Source organism: Pholcus phalangioides, unplaced genomic scaffold (genome assembly GCF_987345545.1).
Source record: "Pholcus phalangioides strain wild (caught in Gottingen) unplaced genomic scaffold, Ppha-v1.0 ptg000022l_1, whole genome shotgun sequence".
Lineage (NCBI taxonomy): Eukaryota > Metazoa > Arthropoda > Arachnida > Araneae > Pholcidae > Pholcus > Pholcus phalangioides.
This window is the reverse complement of record NW_028301615.1, coordinates 13,450,712-13,474,407: the sequence shown is the minus strand read 5'-3', so window position 1 is coordinate 13,474,407 and position 23,696 is coordinate 13,450,712. Positions and strand designations below refer to the sequence as shown.

General features: G+C 33.7%; 1 protein-coding gene across 2 annotated transcripts; it reads left to right on the top strand.

The window, feature by feature from the left end:
- The first annotated feature begins 198 nt into the window (after positions 1–198).
- On the top strand, positions 199–22,088 carry LOC149069496 (BBSome complex member BBS7-like). Of its 2 annotated transcripts, none has more exons than XM_089249779.1 (19): positions 199–325; positions 4,610–4,678; positions 4,828–4,890; positions 5,194–5,369; positions 5,491–5,677; positions 8,575–8,647; positions 9,006–9,072; positions 9,283–9,332; positions 9,429–9,559; positions 9,785–9,869; positions 12,058–12,160; positions 13,744–13,939; positions 16,615–16,689; positions 16,974–17,179; positions 17,807–17,971; positions 20,128–20,237; positions 20,344–20,447; positions 20,655–20,778; positions 21,789–22,088. In XM_089249779.1, the coding sequence occupies exons 1-19, from the start codon at positions 290–292 to the stop codon at positions 21,923–21,925; spliced, it is 2,157 nt and encodes a 718-aa protein (XP_089105905.1). In that variant the 5' UTR covers positions 199–289; the 3' UTR covers positions 21,926–22,088. The 2 variants fall into 2 exon arrangements, with proteins under 2 accessions (XP_089105905.1, XP_089105906.1); XM_089249780.1 differs by lacking the exon at positions 12,058–12,160 and adding an exon at positions 10,519–10,618.
- Positions 22,089–23,696: the final 1,608 nt, after the last annotated feature.

The following is a 23,696-nucleotide window of genomic DNA, read 5'->3' as shown; positions in this document are numbered from 1 at the left end:
TGAAATTCTTCAGAAAGATCTGGAAAGAAATAAAATCTGAAAAAAACGCTATAATTGCAAGAATTTTCAAATATCAAAGAGTAAAAGTAAGTTATTTCTGGCGAGAAAAGTTTTCTGCAGTTTGAAAAATTTATTAATGAGGTTTCCGTGAGCAATATTTGACCACTGTTGAAGAAAACAACTACTACTGCTAACATCGGTACATTGTTTGTTTACATCAACAACAATAAAAAGTTTGTTTACATCTTTTCAGTCGGCCATAAAAAAGGCATTTCCTCCATAGGTGACTATGGATTTGAACCTGAATAGAGTTGATTATATTCAGGTTTGGGATTAATTATCAATTTTTGAAAAAAAAACAAAACTATCTTCAATTAACATTGTTTTGATTATTTGTAATTATCTCGCATATCGCAGTTAAGGGGGTTTCATACCTTTTGAAATGGTCGAAATGCCTCATAAACTATGGGATCTAGGACAGGGGGTGCTGCCCGCGACGCTGCAGCTGACCGTTAAATGTTGGCTCGGGAACAGAAAGTAGTAGGGCCAACCCTGATCTAAGGGGAAATATCCTTAAAAATATTATTTAAGCACTGATTTATTTCCAATTTGCTGCACATATTTTCGATTTCATCATCACAATTATCCACATATTTTCAGTACTCTTTCTTTCGAGATCTCTTCCAGCCCAGCTTCGTGGCAGAGATTTTTTTTTTTTGTTCTGGACTCTACCACGAAGCTAGGCTGTAAGAGATCTTGGCAACGTGATAAGTCCAGTGGAACAGCTCTGGTGTTCATTCATTCATTCAGTACTCTTTTCTTTTAAAGTTTTCAAACATGATAAAATAGCATTACCGTAAGTGTCCAAGCTCCTCCATCAACACACATATTATTTAGAACCATCTCCATAATTCCTATAATGCCCCCATGCATCTCGGCGCTTTTAATATACATATTTATTGTCATAAATCATTGTGCCAGATCTTATCGTTGAACTCCTATTCAACTGAGGTCGCCGCATATCCCCTAAAAGAGGATGGGGCTGTGAGTGGTCCAGCAAGGGGCCTCAGAGTATTCTCATCATTTTTGTTTCTTACACCATAAGTTCATAATAAAAGGGGGGGGGGCAATGAAGAGTCTTACCTGAGAGCCTACCAAAGATCTCAACGTAGGTAGGGGCCCTACTGCAGGATGGGGGCATGGGTCCCCATATGATGCCTCTTTGAACTCTCATGGTTGGGACTCAAGAGGTTGGAGTCCTGTCATCCTATTGGGAGTCATATTCATAAATCAAGAGCTTTGATTATAACCATCACCAGAGCTTCCCTACATGAACTCTAGAATGTGCTTTAACTCTTTAATGTCCAGATAGAAAACCTGGGAGGGTCGTGAAAATACCAAATTTTTTGTGTTCGAAGTGGACTCGTCCAAATTTCGGCCACTTTCCTTCTCCCACCCTTTCTCCATGAGTTTCTATTCATACCACCCTTTGCATTGACGTTCACCCTTTCATTTCAATGGATTTTCGGGAGATAATTTGTCTATATATATATATATATACTGAAAACACCCCTTTCCTCACAGTATTATCTCTTTTGAAAATGCATTGAGTACCCGTAGTCCATTCTCAAGGAACATTCTAGTACATCAGCTTTTAAAATCCCATTGATAGGGCGTTGCAGTTGTCTTTTCCGTTCACGCCTCTGACAAGAGCTTTCATCTCCTTCCCCGTAGGTGACAAAGGCCCACCAAAACATACCCATACCCCCTAGCTGGGCCGACTTGAGGCGGTTATGGGCATTAACCTACTCGGCCGACTTTGGGCGATCTGGGCATTATAGAGTTAAATAATCATGAAAATGCTTGAAATAATTATGATGCTAATCATTAAATTTATGGTGTTTACCTGAGTTGTCGTTTTTTTATATGCTATAAATTCATTATAGAGGAAGCCCCACTGAAGATCTCAATCTGGGGGGGGGGGGGCATGAGCACAAAAATGCTCACAGGAAAAATTTTATTCACGTGAAATGTGCCTTCAAACTTTGTTTTCTTCCAGGGATGGCATATTGTCTTTTATTTCCCTTGCATTGACCTGTTTTTCTTCACATAGAATCTCAAAATAATAGAGAGGGTTAAATATCATTAAACTGGAACCCCTTCTGCCACCTATCAAATGAAAAGCACAACTGTTATGATTAATAGATTTGAATTGAATGACTGGTTTTTGATTAATGCACTGCATGAACAAACAATAGAGTATGCTATTAGTAAATATTTTATATTCAATAATATTAATATAATTGTTAAGTTTACTTCAAAACTTTAACGGCTGATGTTTCTGTACAGTAAAATAACTTAGTATTATTTGCAAAGTGACTTCATGGATTATAATCAAAAAACATATAAAACAAGAATAATCACAGGGAAATTAGGAGGGTTAAGTGTTGCATGTGTTACTAATGTTACTTTACTACGCACAAACATCAACTGTTAAAGTTTTAGAGCAAACGTTAAAATTCAATTTATATTATTGCTTAAAAATAATTATTAATATTATACTACATCGTGTTTTCATGCAGTGTATTATTTTTCACCGATTCTATTTTCAAGGAACATTAATAGTTGTGTTTTGTATTTGATAGGTGGCAGAAGTAGTTCCAGTTTGATGATGTTTCTGAAAGGCATATTTTTCAGTTGATAAAATTTTATTTTTACCCATTTGTTGGCTATGTACAAAGGGAAAAGGCACCAACTAAGGATTAACTAAGAAAGGCATTTTTTCATGGTGCATAAGTTTACAAAATATGGACATATAGAGTCTGAGAATGACTAAGAATAATAGTTTTCCGTGTACATAGAGAGAAAAATTCCCTACATTGTATATGAGGTAGTATGATATTTTTCCATTCTGCACAGCTATCAAAATTCTGTATGCAGAGAAACAACAGGCCTGTGCAGGTGAAAACATAAAATATAATATGACCACTATCTGGAAAATAAAAAGGATTCATGGTGCCACTGAAATAAAAAAAAATTATTCAGCTCAGCAGGATTTTTTTACTCATTTCAACATCATTTTTCCACGAAATTTGAGCAATTGACAAGGAACACAATTTTAGGCCCTCTCCTTCCTCCAGATATGGATTTATTGCTTTGTAGCCTGTAATTGCAGCCTGTGGGCCATAAAAATTATTTTTCTGCCATTGATTCACCAATTCTAGTCTCGTTTTTTGACTACTCATTCCTCAATATTTTGCTCCCTCGTCCACGAACTGTTTAGTGCTTCCCCCCATTCTGTAAACATATCTCTGTGTCACTATCTTTCTGTCATTCCCATGCTTTCACATCCTCCAGGTCACTGTTTTGGTCTCACTCACTTTCACATTCTCTAGGTTAGTCATCCAAGTGGTCTAGATTTTTTTAAACGTGACACTAGCTCGTTAGAATTCAAAACAAAGAACAACTTTGCAAATATCAGCAACAGGAAATTTTCTTCTTTGATAGCTTTCTGAGACTTGGGATTTTTAAGGGTTCTGTGGCGTTTGATTATTCAGAACCTGTTTGATCATTTGGAAGAAACTGTTACTGAACTCCAGTTGTGGAAACCCGTGTAGTGCAGCATGTTCAATCTAGAATATGTACAGTAAATTGGGAGTAAATCAGGGGTTGAATAATATTTTCAGTGACAATTGTGCTAAAGCATTGTTTAAAATATAAAAAAAAATTGACCATGTTAAAAGATAGGAGATCCCCCTTAAGCTAATGAGAACTGAAATCCACTTTCATGAGATACTTCAGATCTTCTCAACGGAAGTGCCCAAATACATTGCTAGGGACTTGAAGGCTCCTTGAGAAATAAAAGTTAACTTTCAGCATTGAAATGTAAATTTTCAGTGTAAATGGCAGGACTAATATTAACACACAACACTAAATACACACTCAATATATTCAATAATTAGGGCTATAGCTCATTCACAATTTGAAATATAGATGGCAGCATTGAAAAATCAAACACATCACCAGATACTCATTCACACTATTAGATACACACACTCGTCTTCTGGCACAATGCACTCCATTGTAGATCGCCCATGGCAATCATATCAGAGTTGTGTTTGGTTTGGAAGAAGATACACCCTCAGACTGTTAGGTACGTATGCATGCTTCTGGAACAAATCATTCAGTACTGAATTTGCCATGACGATAGACAGGTGTTGTTCTTGGTCTGACTTCAGCTTGATAGAACCCTGGACAAAAATCAAGTATTTACCTACCCCTCCCCCCTCCCGTCCTCCAACTATAGTGTGAGATGTTCTGTTATCCAAGTGTTTCCCAAACGCTTGTGATATTGTTTTTTTTATGAAGGGGTTGCTGGAATTTAGTTACAGGAACCTTATGTGGTGGCTTGAAAAGAGTGTCATTTTGTCGCAAAGGTAAGGGGAGTGTGTGATGGAACAGATTTGAGGGCAGTAGACCCTATAGATATGATGTAGGGTCTTATGTGGAGTCTTCGCAAGGGGAGAGAGACCATGCGTAATATAAATATTTCCAGGATGAATTCCTAATTTTTTAAATATTTGCTTTTAATATTTTTTATTAACTGTAGGTTGGAGTAACATCGCCAAAGACATTGAAGTTATTGCCACAACAAGAAGGAACTAAAGTATGTCAAAAGGTAAGATAATTTATGCTAACTCAGACAAATATTATAAAATGCCAAATTTTCTAGAAATAAAATCTCAATATAAGTTAAGAAGTTTTTTTTCCAAGTGCCAAAACAACAAATAAAACATGCATAATTAATTAAATATCAATTTATTTCAGGTTGCTATAGGGGACAACACAGGTGTTGTGCAATGCTTTGGAACAAAACGAGGTGAAATTCAGGTAAACACATAACCTACATAGCTTATTTTTATATTTGGGGTATGAAATGCATACATTTATTATACAAAGGGAAATTATTATTTAGCTGTGAAAGAGGGGTGACCGCATCTTATAGAACCCTGGACACATATGAAGCATTTACCTACCCCCCCCCCCCCCGTCCATCAGTAATATTGATTACATTAACTTTTTTTCTGAGCTTGTGCACAAAAAATTTAGGCAAGTTGGTGTGCTTTAGAAAATATGTAAATTTTTGTGTGTGTGTGTGTGATAACAATTAATGACATTTTTATTCATTTTTAGACACTTTTCAAGACATTGCCTGGTGCTAAAGTTGCTCGTTTGGAGTTAGGTGGTGCGATAGGCACTACAAAGGACAAAGTATTTGTCGCGGCTTCGAGTGAAGTACGAGCATATACAAGGAAAGGCAAACAGTTTCTGAAATTCGACACCAACATGACGGAGACTATATCCTCTATGTAATTAGCAATGACATTAATTACAATAGTATTTCTGCATCATTCAATTAATATTACAAAACTCCATCTTATTTACTATGAGATTAAATCAATATGTGCTATTAAATATCTTCCATTACAGGCACGTTAGCGGTAATGACCTATTTCTATGCGGAAATTTCATATTTAATCATTATTATGAATGCCACGATCAAAACTATTACTTGTGCAGCGATCGCATCAATGATCTGATTTGCCTTGATATGGACAAAGTTGGAACAATTGTACCTGTGTTAGCTTGTCAAGACAGAGTTTTGAGAGTTCTGAAGGTAATGAAATAAATTATTTGATTTTTTATATTTATGAATTTTTTAAATTTATGCGAGACAAGACAAAAAGACAATTACAAAGACAAACACTATTTGACCCAAAGGGATGATGCTTCCACAGGTCGTAAAGAGTAACTTGCAACCACATTCAATCGACAAGATTCATGGCAACATCCAAGTGTACAAAAATAAACAGTGGTAATCAATAATCAATTTAACAATTTTTTGAAAAAACAAAAACTACAGAAATGTTACCCCTTCCCATTGTCTTTGTGCCATGATATTCAACCAACACTTTTAAGGAGAAACAAAAATTATAATAACTGGGAAAAACAATTCAATGAACAATGTTCCTATAATGTTATACGCAAGAACTCAGCAAATCTTCCTACAGGTTATCAATGAAACTTGATAAGAACCAATAATATTAAGTGAAAAGAAATAAGCTTTATATACTCCTTTTTTTTTTTCATCCTTCTGTTATTCTTTCCTTAAATTATAATATGCTATCACTTACCAAATAAAATTAGCTGTTCAATATCTACTATGGTCAAACTCCTCTAAGATGGCCACTCTTCATTCTGCAAAAAAATGGTCATCTGCGGAGGTGACCGCCATATAGGGATTGTATGACAGAAAAAGCACATTTCAGAGGGCATGATAACAGTTTTCAATGTCACAAAAAAATCGTATGCTCAATTGACTTACAATGCCCACAAAAAAGATACATATACAATAAAACCTTGCTACAATGATACTCAATATAATGATACATTCCTCTACAACAGTATTTTTTTCAAATATTGTTTGGAACAGCCTATGGTCTGTAATGTTAAACTTTTCTCGATAAAACAATATTCTTTACTATGATAAATCCCTCTATAACAATATTTTTAGGAGGATTTTGAGAAATCATTACAACTTTTATTATTTTTATTTATTTTTCACTTGAAATGTCCTTAAGTATATTTTTTTAACTCATGCCACACGTTTCAGTTCTTCCGAGGACGTCTAATAATAATATTTGTGTTGGTCATCACCTAATCACCAAAAGTATTTGGTATTGCTACTTTTTATGTGATACACCAAAGCATATTTTTATAAATCCCTTTACAGGAGCAATACACATCTAACTGAATTTCTTTTATCAGCTAATGAATTAAAATATTTTGCAGTGAATAAATACTCAAAAGCACATTTTTTGGTGATACTAAAAATGTCAATTTAGAAAAGTTGCCAAAGGCAGCATGAATTTGATGACACGTGATGATCATTTTGACAGTCGATTTAAAGATAATTCCTCTACAAAGATATTTTTTATTGGTTCGGTATTATTATGTATATTGAGGTTTCACTGTATCTTATGCAGAACTTGAAATTCCAGATCATCCAATCAATTCCTTGATCTGTATTATCTGGGACCCGTTCTTTCTTTATAGCAAGTGCCAAGTACTGTACATGTTTTTTCATCACATTTCTTTTACTCCCTCACTGTTGTTCTACTGAATCTCTGAAGAAAGTATCCTCAAAGCCGAAACTTCCACATGCTTTGCCTATTCAGTAAAAGATAATAGACTATAGACATAATATGGAGATAATAGACATCAGTAAAGATCATAGACTATATTTGTCTGGTTTACCCTGTCATCCCGAGAGCAAATTTTAAAACTGTCTCACCAGCTCGCAGCAACCATATAGCATTAGCCTTTGTCATCCTGCTGATGTATAAAGAATATAAAGTTACACAAAAAGAACTACCAGTTCCGAATGCACTATGAAGAAAAAAAACGCACAAAAACTTGTTTTTTTAAACTCGTATCTACAAGGAAGCGGCTGGGATATGTTGGCCATTGACCACATATGGAGGTGGTCGAGGAATGGGGGTGATTTTTGTATTATGTCTGTGGAACCTATCGTCTGTTTTGTCTGTCCTCGACCTATCATCGAGGAAAACTGGCCACAAAGGGGGGTGGCTGCTTCTGGGAGTTTCACTGTATTTCTAATATCTATCCAGCATGCTACAAATTGAAAAACTGGTATACATAAATTTTTCTGGCATGCCTGATCATGTGTGGGAATACGGTATGCTTTGGTCATCTTATATAATCTGGTGAGCAATTCAACTGGGGGTCTGCAGTTCAGAGCTGATTCCAAATGACTGAACAAGGACAACCCTATCTCCAGCTATTCTTACTCCCCTAACCTGCACAGCCAAAAGCTGTTGCACTAGCCACACAATTGGAGATGGCTTCCTTTTTATAAACACAAAATATATAAAATTGATTTTTATGTGTCTGTGTGTATGTTCTGTATACAAATCTACAATTTTAGATTGATCGTTGTCAAATTTTGCATATATATATTAAATGGGACCTGGATGTGAACATCAATCTACTTTGAAAGTTCATCAGAGCTTAGCAAAAAATTGTCTGTCAACAATAGTTCCTGTGTCTCTACAATGACATTTGGAATTTTTGCTTTTGTTATCTTTGGTTCTTAAACAATTCGTCTCTGACATGTTTATCCCTTTACAATGGTTTGTAACTTTTTCAATGCTGTCAGTATATTACAATTATATATGTTGTAATTTTATTATTTGTGTGCCATAAACTGCTGAAAAATATTTAACTGAAATATACTTAGTTAACTGCTTGGTAAAAAAAAGTTGTTACACATATTTTTTGGGTTTCTTTTTCTTTTCAGTAAAATATTGAAATATTGTCAACAACATGCACATGGTATCCTAAATTGTAATTTGGTTGTCTCAGTTTAAATTATGCATTTATGCATTTGATAGTTATTGTTATTGAACTTTGTTTTGCACTTTGAAATGTATGTGTCATTGTCCTGAAACTTCTCCATAAAAATTACTATTTTTCAATGCTTACAAAATGTAGGAATCCAATTGTCTTTATGAGGTTGAGACTGTTGGACCCCCATCCACTCTTGCCTTGTATCAAAATGATGGAGGTGAGAGATTTTCAGCTTCATATATATCTACATCATAAATTCTAACATTCCATTGCAAAATGTTATGAAGTTTTGAATTTTTTTTTCATGTGAAAGAATTTATTTATTAAGTACGATTTAATATCAACACAGCAAACAATCTCTAATAATTATTCAATCTGAGCTGCATGTGTATTAAAAGTTACAAAATCATCTGTAAATAGAGCTTTAAAATATATTGAGTTTGTTGATAGATGCAGGATCATTATGAAGTATTATAATATTTTGCAAATATATTCAACTCACAAATCATAATATTTACAAATATTTTCAACTCATTGAAAATATTTAAAATAGTGAATAACATTTATATTCACAGGAGATAAAGGAGAGGAAGTTCTTTATGGCACATCTGATGGAAAAATCGGATTAGTTGTTATAGAGAGGTAGTTTTCCAGTCTATAAAGATATATTTTAACTATCACCATTATTCTATGTCAAGTATAAAAGAGTAATTAATTAATGTGTCTATTATTGAAGGTGTCATATTATTAACTGTTAACTCATAAAAAAAGCACAAGGTAAAATATTTCCTAGTTTACTTCATAGTATTGGAACATTGTAAATACTCACAAAAACTCACATTTTACTTTCAGAAGTTCATCGGCACATAAGTGGGAAGTCCAAAATGTTAAGAAAAATGGAGGTAATCATAAAATATGTGCATAATTTCTCACTTTTCCACAATCTCTGAAGAATGAATCCATTCAACTTGAATACTGATTTCCAAACTTTTTTTAAGGAATTTTGTGCATGGATAACTATGATATCACTGGTGATGGAATAAAAGATTTGATCATTGGAAGAAGTGATGGTTTGATTGAAGTTTATGGCTATGATGAGGCTGAGGTGCCCACTCAAAAGTTTGCTTATGTAAGAAATAAATTATTTTCACATATCTTATTAGTCCTGTATATTCCTGTTAGAATAATAGATCCCTAAGTATATCATCATATATTGTATTGACAGTCCTGTGTTTGTGTGTATAATGTCATTTTTTTTATCTGGTATCTGTTAATTATTCAGGACTCAAACCTTTTGTATTTTCAGCATTGGTTTTAAATCTATATTTTAGCATTTTTCCTTTTGTTTGTACAGAATTGTGGAGAAAGTGTGACATCCGTCCAAGGTGGGATGGTTGGAACTGCAGGCTACGATGAAATAGTTGCTGCTACATACACAGGTAATTTTTTCCATTTTTCATTTCTTTTTAAGACATGTATAGCTTTCATTCAATATGGACATCTACTTTTTGATCTCAATAGATAACAATTCCTTTGGATAAAACTCTCGTTATATCTTTTCTTTTCCCTCTCTCGTATAGCCAGATTTTCTTGAAATTGTGAGCTCTATATTTGTCTATTTTCTACATTATTAAAAATTTTACAAAACTTTTTGTCAAAATATTATTGCGGCAGATATAAAATATTAATATCTTAAAGTTCGTATGTCTACTAATGTCAGTCATTCAAGATTTATTTAAAAATTTTCTCTGCACATTACAGATAATTTCATGGATGCTTATTAAATCCATAAATTTTCCAATAATAAAATATGTTTCCAATTTTATTCTTCCTGGTAAAATGCACTTGAATATGCAGCTTCCATTAATTTCAATCACATTTTTAGTCAAAGAGTCTCCTTCATCACTGATAGAAAACCATAAATTAACATATATGTGATTTGATGAATTTTAAGTAGATCATCTCATTGAATCTCTTCCTTTCCATGCAACTGTCTTGACTTGAAGTGAAATACATTTTTATTGTATTTAAGATAAATGAAATATTTCAGTCAACATGCTTTTGAGTTTGACTGAAATTATATTTTAGGCTGGATATTTGGACTTTCATCAGAGCCAGCCGAAAAAAGATTAGATCCCAATTATCTTCTCATATCCGAAGATGCTGCTCAAAAAATTTACAAGTTAAGGTATTCTCACTTCATATGCTTGATTTTAAAACCCATTCTATTCTCTCAGTTTTTTTATTTCTATTGAAATTTTTATTTAGTTTCATTGTTTCGGTTTCTTTACCTGCTATTCGTAAATGAGTTTAGATTTTCTATTAAATGGTTTTCCCTTCCAGAATTATATTTTATTTTAAATACATTTATTGTACTTGATTTTTTTTTTCTTCAATCCTTGTTTAGATTGTTTATTTCAAGTTCAGTGTTTTTTATTATTTCATTTAAGTTTCAGTGGTAGAGCTTCAATAATCTGAGATGATCAGAATCTTATCCTATTTGGGTTAAGCATTCTTTTCTATCTTGTACGAATGTATCAAGATATGTACCATATTCCGTGGCATTAGCTGGCATGCTGTGTATCTCAAGGGACACTAGCTTTTTTCATGTTGGAGTCTGGTCCATTCCTGGTTCACCCGGAAAAGCAAGGTATTAATAAGGATCACAATATACATTTAGCCAATTCAATGGATTTGTAGAATAAAGATATTTCAGAATTTTCCAGAATCTGTGACTCCAATTTCCCGGCATGTCAGCGAATAATGCAGGAGAATATAGTAATAATTAAAGCAGAAACAGAGTAGTTTCAACATTCATTCTTCCATACTATTGTCTCATTCTTATGAGTTTTAAAATATTATTTCATACTTTTCCTGTATGCTGATGGACTTACTATAGCTATATAGCTCTGCTGCAAAGTAAATTAGTCCAAACCAAATGGCCTGTTAAAAGAGAATAATAGAGAGTGAGAATTCCAGTAATCCCATTGGGCTAGTAGGGGTTCTATATAGGAAAAATCTGCATAGGATGTTGATGGAAGGTTTTTGTATAACTGGTTCTGCAGCAAAAAAAAAAAAAAAAAAGAATTTTTGAGTCGTTTCAAACTGAGCAGAATTCAGTTTATTATTTTCTCAGATTATTGAGACTCTACTGAATTTGATGCTTTACATCCATTTTTATATCTGCTACATTTTAATGCAAAAGAAAAATAATGTTTTTTCTTATTTGTTAAAAATTTGATATATCTATTGGCCCACATATCTTAAATTCAAAGAATTGAAAATTTGTGCAAATTGCAAAATGATTATGTTGCGTAACAATTTTGCATGATGATTTTAAATTGTTTTTAGACAATGAATTATTTTATGAATCATCAGTACTTTATATAGAATATATCAGTGTATCAATTTTTTCAAAAGAAATCATTGAGCATGAGAAATGAAATAAAAAGCCTTGTTTTATGATCAATCATGAATTACTTAATTGAGGTAATTTTTCATGATGCTCAAGAAATCCATTGCATAACCCCCTTCTTTTTACTGGCATTTTTTAATAAGCTTTACCACAAGCATGCTTATTGTATCTTTTTAGTTTATAGTGTCATTTGTTTTTCTTTTTTTATGCAGGTCATGTATTTGGGCTTACTAAGCAACAGTTTGTGAAGTCATTCATGCCTAATGCACCATATTTCATTCACCCAAGCACAATTAAAAAACTAAAGCACTTGAAGTATGATCTGCACTCACATTTTTAAGCATGTTTATATAATATTATTGCTTTACTCGCTATGAAATGGCTTGTTTAACAAGCATGCATAATGTGTTATCCTGCAGTTTGCTCGGGATTGATATGCTATATTGAATATAATGATGCTTTATAAATATTGTTTACCAAGCGATGAGAATTGTTTTATATCCATTCAATGTCCATCCTTGATTTCATTGTAATTTATTTTAACTGACTGTATTTCTTGGAATAATGATGTAGTGTGCAAAAAACATAAAAATGTAAAAATCTTTTTGTAAATGCAGTATAAGCACCATTCAGTGGGGCATGGAGACTTTCTTAGTCATTACCTAGATCAGGGAGGTTCTCAAACTGTGTGTCATGGCCCCCTGGTGCACTGCAGAGTGGAGAATCGACAAAGGTTTTTGACGAGATTTTTTGTTAAACTGCTCTGGGGAGGTACGGAAACGTATTGATTAGGGTAAGAGGACACCATAGGTTGAAAATTTTGGAGAACCCCTGTGGCCTAGATGTTTCTTAATTGTGCATACTTTGTCATTCATCATGGTCATACTTGGAAATGCACTGCAAAAAGAATTGGTGTGATGGCAAATTTTTCACTTAAAAAATAAATTCCAGTCTGTTAATATTGAGACGTTTTTAAAGTTAGTTTGGGCAAATATTTGAGTTCGCCAAATATTTGACTGCCCAGAAGTGTAAGAAACCCTAAGTAGTAGTTTGCTATTCATAATATTTATATTAAGTAAGTATAATTGCCATTGGGAATAGGATCTTTTGAACTATGGTGAATTCTGGCGACTGATATTTCAAAACATTTTTTCATCATGCTTTATTTCATATTTGTTTTGTAACATTTAAGAAACTCTAGATCTTGCATTTCAGACTTGCTGAAAAGTGTTGTTCATAATTCTCCTTGTATCATAAGAATACAAGGATGCAAGTGATTTAATTAATAATGAATAGATTATCTCAAATCATTTTACTTAAATATAATTTTGTGATGATATAATTTTTATAATGTAATAGCCAAGGTATGTTTGTTCTTACCAAAGATACAAAGCCTGCTGAGTATATTTATAAAAACTCGCAATTCTCATACATAATGCAACTCTACTCAATGCTTATTTTGGTTATCATTCATTGCATAGTGGAAGAAAGGGAGGAAATATGGAAATTTCTAAAACTGGATTCATAAGTAGATCATTAAATTAGATAAATTTCAAATAATTTTATAACACTCATAGTTAATACAATAATATTGATTGTTGTATTTTAAACAATTGGATGTATTTGTATGGATTGAGAATAAATGATGTATGAAAATATGTTGAATGGAATGCTTCATTATAAGAAAAATGGGAAAATCTTTATTTCTTCAATAAAATGCTTGATCAAGCAAACGTTTTGTTTACATTGATCTGGTGAAAATTCTACCATATTTTTTTTTTCACATTAGCATTGATAACAGTGTGGGGTATTCAAGATCTCATATTGGATGTAGGTTTATATCTTTTTTTAGGGAATAAAGCTGATTTTGACCTAATTTTTTTTCTGTGTTAATTTAGAGAAGAAGTAGATGAATTACAACAACAAGTGGTGAAAGAACGTGAACAGTATCAAATGGCTGCTCAGAGTGAAGTTGGGGGTGTATCAGCTGTCCCATATTTTAGTATAAATGATCAGTTCCAACTGAATCATGAAGACGCATCGTATCTACTGACTTTGGAGGTTCAGACAGCGATCGACAATGTACTAATTCAGGTAAAAAAAATTCACATTTTTCTTCTTTTATTCATTATTCCCATATCATCACATGCACTTTCTTGAATTGATAATTTCCCTTACAGTTTGAGCTGATTAATATGCATTTTTAAGAATTGACGTAATTATGTTACCAGTACTTGCGAAAAATATACAGTAGACTCTTGCTTATCTGACATAAATGGGACAGCAGAATGTCAGATAAGCGAAAATGTCGAATAATAGTGAGGTGTTAAGAAAAAGCCTATTAAACTTCTAACGATGTTATAATTTTGCACCTTAGAAATCTAATTATCATAATTATCCTGTTTTACAACTTTATTTTTGTTGCCATGCTTGCATAAATTTCTACTTTTAAATAATACAACCACGTTTGTCAAATTAACACACACAGACACATGTACATTTAAAAGACCATTAACTGATCCACTTACAATGATAAACTGCCCTGAGTAGTGAGATGTGACAGTGAGTGAGTGAAGTTGGGGTGAATGATGGACACGTGAGTCATAGTGTAAATGGTCATGCCACAGTCAAGAGCAACAAAAGATAGACTATTCTCCCTCTCACAACTTGCAGTTGATCTTGTTGCCGATTGATGCAGTTCTTTTTTTTTTCTTTGCAGTAGGACGTTGGATAATACGGAATGTCGGATAAAGCGAAGGTCAGATAAACGAGACTCTACTGTAGCTGTGCATATATTTCTGGCACATAAAACAATGGAAAGATTTTTAAGAATTTTTAAATGATTCCAGCGGTATGCATTCAATTTTATCATGAGCTTTCATGATAAAATATGTTTTTTAACACCACATGTATCTGCTGTTGCAACCTGGTACCCGTCACTGTGTTGAGGGAAGTCACTATGTTGAGGAAGGCTACTGTGTCTCTACTCAGTGCATCACACACTACTGTTTATGTTGCAATAAGGGAAGAAATAGTTGTGTCTCTGTGGCAAATCAAGCCCACATTGCTCACCAAAATAGGGTTAGGGCGAGAGACTAGACTGGGCAATTATATATATATATGTATGTAAATGTGTATTTCTCTTTCCTTTATTCAAGTTCTTCATGCATTTCATGTCCATAACACAGGTGCTTACTCATATTGTCGTATTCATGTTGCTCACTGAGTAAGGTACTAAGCGAGATGGCACGGGTGATCCCTAATTATATATATTCCTGCACACAATATTTCTTTTTTTCATCAAATCCACCGGAGCGAGTGAACTCAACCCAATAAAACTGATGCTGGCTTCTAGTCCACAAGCTATCAAACCCATTTGCTCACCAATAAGGTGTTAAGTGAGATGATTCGCTCCAATGGATTTTTTTTTTTTCACAATTAGATTCTAATTTCTTTTTTTTTTGGTATCCTGTCTATATAATATGTCAAGTGTAAGATCACAGATGTGATGGTATAAAGGGGGGGAGGCTCCCCCTCAATTGCTTTTAAAACATACCTCCATCCTAATATGTGTACATTCATTCATCTTAACCGAAACCCTGAAACTTTTCTCCAACTCTCAACCCCATCTTGTCTGTAATCACCACAAAGTTTGTTAGTCGCGACAATACCCAATTGTCCAGGGGAAAAAAATGTTGCAAAAAAAATTTTTTTTTCTTTTTTGACACAAAATAAAGTTTTCCAGACTCTGCCACGAAGCTGGGCTGGAAGAGATCTCAGCAACGGGATAACTCCAGTGGCAAAGTTCTGGCGTTCATTCATTCTTTCTCTTTCTTGGATATACAGGGTTCATAGGTAGCAGGTTGCATGACATTTTACTGGCAAACCATTGATCTTAGAGGCATACTTCCAGTTAGAAAAAGTGCCCAAATAACGTGTAACTCAGATGCATCATTTGTTTTGCAAGGGGGTTGCATAGTTATTAAAATATATATTAAAAAACTGACTTTTTATATAGACATCCTGTGCTGAAGAACCTAATTATACACAAAGTTGTTGCCTGGTCTCTCCTGATGCCAAAAAAAATCCATGTTTTTAAGCGCAATATCTGCTGAGATGTTTGAATTGGAAAAATGGAGGAAAGTTGGGGGAAAAACAGCAGTATATACAGATGCCGGTAAACTGCTTCACCCACATTAAATGCTTTTCTATCCCAATTTTTCACTAATTTTTGAAATCAAATATGTCAGTTAATTCATATATGTCATTGCACTTAGGAACATAGAATTTTTCTTTATGGCATCAGGAGAGACAGGGCAACAACTTCCTAATTGGGTTTTTGAAGACAGGGTGTCCATATAAAAAGTTAATTTTTATTTTTATTTTAAAAACCTTGCCATATGAATAACATATCTGAGGTCTACATGCTATTTGGATACTTTTCCTAACTGGAAGTCTGCCTTTAGGATCAACGGTTCACCAGTAAAATGTCATGTGCCCTCTTACCTATGCACCCTGTCTACATATAATATATATGATTTTAACGATTAATCAATTTCATTAATTAAAACACAGACATAGAAAATAAATTATATCTTTAAAAAAGGGTGAAACACAATTTTTTTTTCAGAAAAAAAGCTTGTTTAAAGTGTGAAATAATATTTCTCTCTGTACTTAATCAAGTATTTTAGTTGTCTAAATTTTAGTTTCATTGCTTTTGATTTTTATATTTTCTGACATGTATTCTTAATTATCATATTACTTATCAGAGTGATGTGCCTGTTGATCTTCTGGATAGTGAGAGGAATTCAGCTGTTGTGAGCTATAGCTCATGTGACCCAGAGGTTCGTTGTTTTTCTTGAATTTTCCTAAATTAAAACAAGAAAATACACTGCAGTCATCATTTCTTTGTGTTAATAATCTATAAAATCTTGTCCTCATCTACTTGTTATCTCTTTTCTTATGTACACTCTATCGTTGTGATGGAATTTTTTTATTTAATTTTTTGTGCTCAATCAGATGATATACAAATGAACAATTTTGCAATAAAATTATCTCAATTTTCTCAAATAATAATGTAAATTTTCTGAATGAAGTGTTTAAAAATTTTTCTTTTAAAAAAATGTAGCATGATGGGAACTTTCTTCTTGCTACTTACCGGTGTCAAGCAAATACTACAAGGTTAGAAGTCAAAATCCGCTCGATTGAAGGACAATATGGTACGCTTCAAGCATATGTAACTCCTAGGCTACAACCAAAATGCTGTCAAATACGCCAGTACCTCATCAAACCGCTTTCATTACATTGTAGAACACATGGGTTTCCTGAGAACAGGTATCAATGTCTTTTTTTTACTTTCAATTTACACCATGCACATTGAATAAGTGAATTAAAATCATTCCAACAATAAATGATTTTATAGAATGATGAATTTCTAGCTGAGAGTATGCATATGCATTTTCTTTTTTAAGTGGGGGAAAAATACAGTATTTTCCTATGTATAATCCACAGATGCAAACTCTGCTACTTTGAGAGGAAATATCATTCCATAATTAATCCTCGTATGAAAATTTCATTCATCAATTATGAAATCTTAAAGATAAGAAAATGTTGTTTTTCCACTTTTGCGGAAAGAAAAAAAGATTTTACCATCATCTTTATATAGAACTTGAAAAAGATTTTTTATTAATTGTTTAAAAAAAAAATCTATTTCCATTCCAACTTCTCAGAAAAAAGTAATCGGTAGAGAGAGATGAGATGCAGTGGTATATAATCTATACTAAGAAGTTCCAATATATTTTTGACTATTATTTTAGATTATGCAGAGGAAAATATGGTAGCTAATTTGCATAGTTGAATACCCATAGAATGATCTATAGAATTAACTTTAAATATTCAATATGCAATCACAAAAACTCCAGCTTTGAATATAAATGAATTAAAAAAAAAAATTTTTTGTAGGCCTTTAAATACGTTGATCTTGCGAGGACCTTTCAGTTTAGGAGAAATGCATGCTTGGATAATGTTTTGCATGCCTGAAATTCCTGAACGTATACCACCTGGTGAATGTGCAACGTTCACTTTCAAGTCAACATTCCTTGAAACAGTTTTGTCCTGTAATTACAAGTAAGTTTGTTTTCTAGTAATAAATTATATCTTCTGAATACTATCAATATTTTAAAATTATCCAATCCATTCATTATAATTTATCAATTTGAGCATAGATGATTACAGCGTTGATTGGCAGTCAAAAACTGATTGGTTCAAAAAACTTTCAGCTCAGCTTGTTTTTGATACTACCTTTGAGCTCTGACTATCAAAATTTTTAAATCCATTAGAAATTAGCATTGTAGTTTTAGTGTAATTGTTCTTTGCATGAGGAACAAACTGAACCAATATAAAAATATTGAAGTTTGTAAGTTTTGGAATTGAAAAAAACTCATAGCATTTGTCATGTTGAGTGTATATCATCATGTGTTGGTTCATGAAAAAAAACAGACCAAAGCAGAGTTAAGCAAAAAGGCTTGCCCTAGAGTCCCGGCATTCAAGTGTGTTTGATTGTGTTATTTTCAGTCAGGCATGCAAATTGTTTGATATTTGTCCGGCCCTGGGATATTTGCAGAAAGATTGGTGTGTGAAGGATTGACTCTGGTGTATTTTAGCACCAAGATCCATGCTGGTAATCTGCTCTGTGGTCCATGCAGCCAATAGTCCAGCATTGCAACAGACCTGACTGCTTGTTTCCACTGAGCACCAGCTATCCTGGGAGGCTAGAGGAAACTCTGGTGGGGGATCATAGCGGTTCTGACTTGCAAATCAGATCATCGAACCTAGGTATAGCGACAAAAGACTAATCAAACTGTCTAGTAGCTGGTTCCCTCCGACGTTTCCTCCAGGATGGCATTGCAACAGCTGAATTACTGGTGTGATTGCTGTAACTGTTATGGAGAGGTAACAAGTAATTCGTGTTTTACGCTAGGAATTGAAAGTGGGCCTTTGGGATGGGAGCCGGGTATATTGAGCTCTGGACGACATGGGACGTCTTTAAATTGGGTTTTTCAAAATGAGGATTCAAATTCAATTAAACCCCGCCATGCCCCCCACCCCCCACATCCTGAAGTAGGGTCCCTATCCCGGAACATTTGCTGCTATGGTGGCCGAGTGATCAGGGTGGTGAACTCGCATTGCAAGTACCCTGGTATGAACACCACAGTGGTAGTCATCTGATGTTGGTTTTCTGTGGTTTCCATCTTTGAGGGATGAATTCCAGCTAATCTCTCGATTCTCGCCACAGAGACCAATAGGTCTACAATGGTAAAAATATTCAATCACTACATTTCACTCACAATTTGAAATATAGATGGGAACAAAAAAAAAACATACACAACACTATACACACGCACTTACGCCACAACTCAATCGGTAGTAAATTTCCCATGGCGATAGACCGGAGTTGTGTTCAGTTTGAAAGAAATAAAGAAAGGCTGGGACATTTGGTGGGCTCCAGGACCACACCTCTCACAGGTCCCTCTACAGTGGATTTATAGTGTGAAAAAAACCGATGTGAACCATCCCGATCCCAGGGCTAGATCTTTGTCAACTCCACCTGTGTTGAGGCCATGAACCCCGTCGTCAGGTGCAACTAATCTATCAAGCACAGCCTTCCCATTTTCTCTACTCTCTCAACTTTCCTGGATGGCGCTGTCACTAGCACTATTGATTAGGTGTTTTTTATCTTGTCAGGTTTGAGCATGTAACAGTCAGTTCACTTAAATCCTTATCAAAGGCGGCTGGTAACAAAAGTGATCTTCTAGGATCATTGCACCTGATTATGCAAAATTTTTATATTGAATTACTTCAACCCTCCAGTGCACAGCTTGAAACTGTGAGGCCCATGCAAACAATTTTCTTGAGGTTCTCGCTAATTTTCTTCCGTCTAGCACATTTGATCTTACAGGCCATTTTTTCACCTTGCCCTGCTGCATTAAAATTTTTTCGACTGATTTTTTATGCCAAATACCATGTTTTTTCTGCAGAAATTCTTGTGTTTTTTCAGTTATTGATACCCCTAGTAATAATGTTCATCAATTGGCAGTTGTATAAATGAATTTAATTAGGCATTTATTATGTTTTCTGAATGTGTGCCTATCAAGCATATTGTATACAAACTCAATGATCAACATACTGAGCTCAATGGAAGATTAAAACTAAAACGAAACCCATATAATGAAGATTTTAGAGCATTCAGCAAAATATTTGAAGAATCTATTTTCATCTCTTAGGAAAGGAGAAGCTGTTTTCAAATCAGACAACATATCAACGATTTCTATACTGAAAGATGTACTTACAAAAGAAGCCACAAGAAAAAAGATATCATTGGATATTTCGTTTGGTAATGTGGGAAATCTACATAACATAATTTTATTGTTTTCTTCCCAAGCTAATTTTTGTGTCGTTATTAAAAAATATAAATTACAACAGCATGTTTGGCCTTTCAGATATAAACGAGGAAAGCATCCAACACACACTGCGCTTGATTGATCCCAAACTGGAGTATCAGCTTTTGCTTGCTAAGAAAGTTCAAGTTATTGATGCTTTGAAAGTAAGAGTAACAAAAGAATTCGTTGCATGTAGAATATGAATTCCTAACGAATAAGTACCGTTACCAAGAAATTATTTTACAAGTACCTTTATTTAACAGTTACCTTTTATACTTTTGAAGAAAATGAATGATGAAATCATTTATAATTTTTCGCAGAAGCCGAAAAATGTTTGGGTTTAATTATATTTTCTTTCAAAATAATTTCAGGATCTGAAAGTTCATGAAAATGATTTGAGTTTTTTGGCGCCAGAGTATCAAGATATTTTGGATCATGCTGACCAGCTTCAACAGGAATACAAAAGACAGCCCTGTCATCTAGAACGCCTTTTTGGTACAGTATGATATTGCTGCTCTTTGTAATTCATCTATGATTGTGGATTCTATGTTAACTTTTTGTAAAATCTAAGACGTTAGCATATGCTGAATGAAGAAACGCACATGATAAAAGTGTGAGTATATTTGATTGTATGAACTGTATTCCGCTAAACAATTGCCATATTGAGATATGCATTGTTGAGGGAGGAGGGGAAGTACCTGCAAGCTTAGCTAAAAATATCACAACATTTTTATATTATGAAAGTTATTTTTTGCATAATCCAAAGTTGGCACCAAAACTAAAATGAGGTAAAAAGGTATATATGTTATGGTAAATGTGATAAATCAGGTAATTATATATAATAGTTGGTTAATATGCATAATGGCTGAGCATTTTGGTTTGATAAATTTCCTTAAATTTATCACTTTTTATTGGTGATTATGCATAGTACCCAAGAGATGTTGGGAGTAAATTCAATGAGTGCTTAATAAAATTATCACTTTTTAGCTGAGCTTATGCATATTACTCAAATGTTGCATCATAGGTAAAGATGATAAATTTTGTATTATATGATATAGTGTACCTACATGATAATTTGTGTGTGTGCATGAGTTAATCATGTATTGTGTCATTATATCAGGGTACAATCATAAATTTGTTATTATATCGGGGGGGGGGGGTCTGACTATATTCATCACACATTCTAGACTCATTTGGAATTTTTTCCATACTTATCAAATTCGCCAATCACACCAGGGTGTTTTATTCCTAGGGTTTTATGCGTATATAATCACAAACAGAGGTAGTACATTTCAAGCATTTATCAAATTTACCAACGGCACCTGGTTGTTATGCATATTCACCAGTAAAAGTGATAAATTTATCAAACCTACCAAAATGATTGGTAAATATGCATAATAACCAATTTATCACATTTACCTTTTATATTATATATTAACATATATACTATTTTTGTTTAAAGTTTTTTAGCATGTATTTTATGCATTTTTCTTATCACATTGCAGGTATGATTACCGATTTATATATTGATGTATACAAGTTTAAGGGAATAAATGTGAAGACCAAAGTTCCATCTTTGCTGCAGATCCTGAACAACTACAATCTGCAAGATTTGATTTCATTTTTCCAATCAAAAAAATGAACCTAGAGTGTGCATTGCTATAGATGTGTGTAAAGTACCTAGTCTTGTCATTGCTTATACACACTGTATGTGACAATAAGTGGTTTTTTTTCTGAGCATGTACCGGTCAAAATATCATTTGTTGGAGTATCATTTTCGAATAAAGTTCACACTTTCTGTTGCAGATTCATAGGCCTAGATTTATAATTATTTTATTGCAGCAATAAACATTTAGAAGCAAATGCATAAAAAATTTGTGATAGTGTACAGTTCAAACCTATTATATATATGGCCCCCATTGTAGCACCAACCTTGCTTAGTGCCATGGCACCCACATCCTGGAGTAAGGCAGCACCTTCTAGAGATAGAAGCCCTCTGCACTCTGCTTGTGACGTCAGTAAGTAGTCCATTTTCCCTGAGAATATTCAGGAAAAAAGAATTCCCTGCTGCGTGCCAGTATCATCGTCGTGTGGAAAAGAAATGATCGGGCTCAGAATTGGCTGTTTCCATGTCCTACCATCCAATCACTATGCTGTATTTGTGAGCCAATCAGGAAGATTCTATGCCAGAATAAGAAGAAACAAAATAGGATGCTGTGTTTCAAAATGTGACAAACTTGCTAGGTAGTCTGAATGACGTTCATGGCAAACAGTGCAGAGGCCTATGTCTAGGAGGTGCTGAGCAAAGTCCCCCAAGCCAGAGTTTTTATGGACCCTTCTACAGTGAATTTATAGCATGAAAAAAAAAATGTTGTCTCAGGCTCCTGGACTGGAGCCCTGTCAGCTTCACCCTAGTGAGATCCATGCTTAGCACCGCAAATTTTCAGTGAACAAAACTTCCATATAGCTTTTCTATTTCTATATTTTGTGCATGAAAAAAGATTTCAGAAATATACAGTGAGCAAAACACTGCACTAAGCACTATTTGCATTGCATTGCAATGGCTGCTAGTATTCCCTGATAAAAAAAACAAAAACAGAGAAATTAATTTTTCTGTAAAGCCTTGATTTCTATGTCACAATTGCTGATTTAAAATGAGTAGATGTTGTACTAACATAAATATTGTGGGACTTGAAATTTTAATATGAAAGTAAGAAAGTGAAAAGTTTGTTTTTACCAAAACTCATTAAATCTGTGAAAGAATAAAAATATGCAATTATTAAGCAACATCATCGATATATTGCCAAATAGTATATATGTTGTAGATTGCAATTCATGAATCTGCCAAAGCAGAAATTGTATCGTTTTCAAGCTTATTTGGGAGGGGGAGGGGCGCATATGAACCATTTTCTTTATTAATTTTTCATTTGCATAGTTTAAGGGGCCAACAAGTAGAGTAGTAATTAAAAAGTTCTGCCTGATTGAAAAAAAAAATGTGTTTACTACTTCATGGTCTTGGACAGTAACTAGCAGTCATCATTCAAAATTATGTGCACATGTATAGGGGAAACAACAGTTTGCATTACAAAGCAGTTGGGTACATAGGCCTATTCTATGTTTGGAGATTCTGGTAATACCCAATAACATCCCATTGTCTTCTGTATTTTTAGGGCATGGAAAGGCATAAACAATATTTACAATGTTCAGCAAAAAGCTAGAAATGAAAATGCTTTATTTTTTAAAAACGATTACACTGGTTTAAACAGTAAAATATAAACAAATCCCTTTAAAAAAAGAATGCAGGGCTCCCACTCATCCTACTTTTTTACCAAATTCTATCAACAAAAAATTTGTGTAATTAATTATTATTCAGGAGGGAATCATTAATATATTAGCAAATATTACAAATGTTG

Coding starts and splice junctions, on each gene's coding strand:
- LOC149069496 (XM_089249779.1), top strand. CDS start 290: ATGGATTTGAACCTGAATAGAGTTGATTATATTCAG. Junction 9,073..9,282: donor GGATTAGTTGTTATAGAGAG/GTAGTTTTCCAG, acceptor TTTTACTTTCAG/AAGTTCATCGGCACATAAGT. Junction 20,448..20,654: donor AAGTTATTGATGCTTTGAAA/GTAAGAGTAACA, acceptor AAATAATTTCAG/GATCTGAAAGTTCATGAAAA.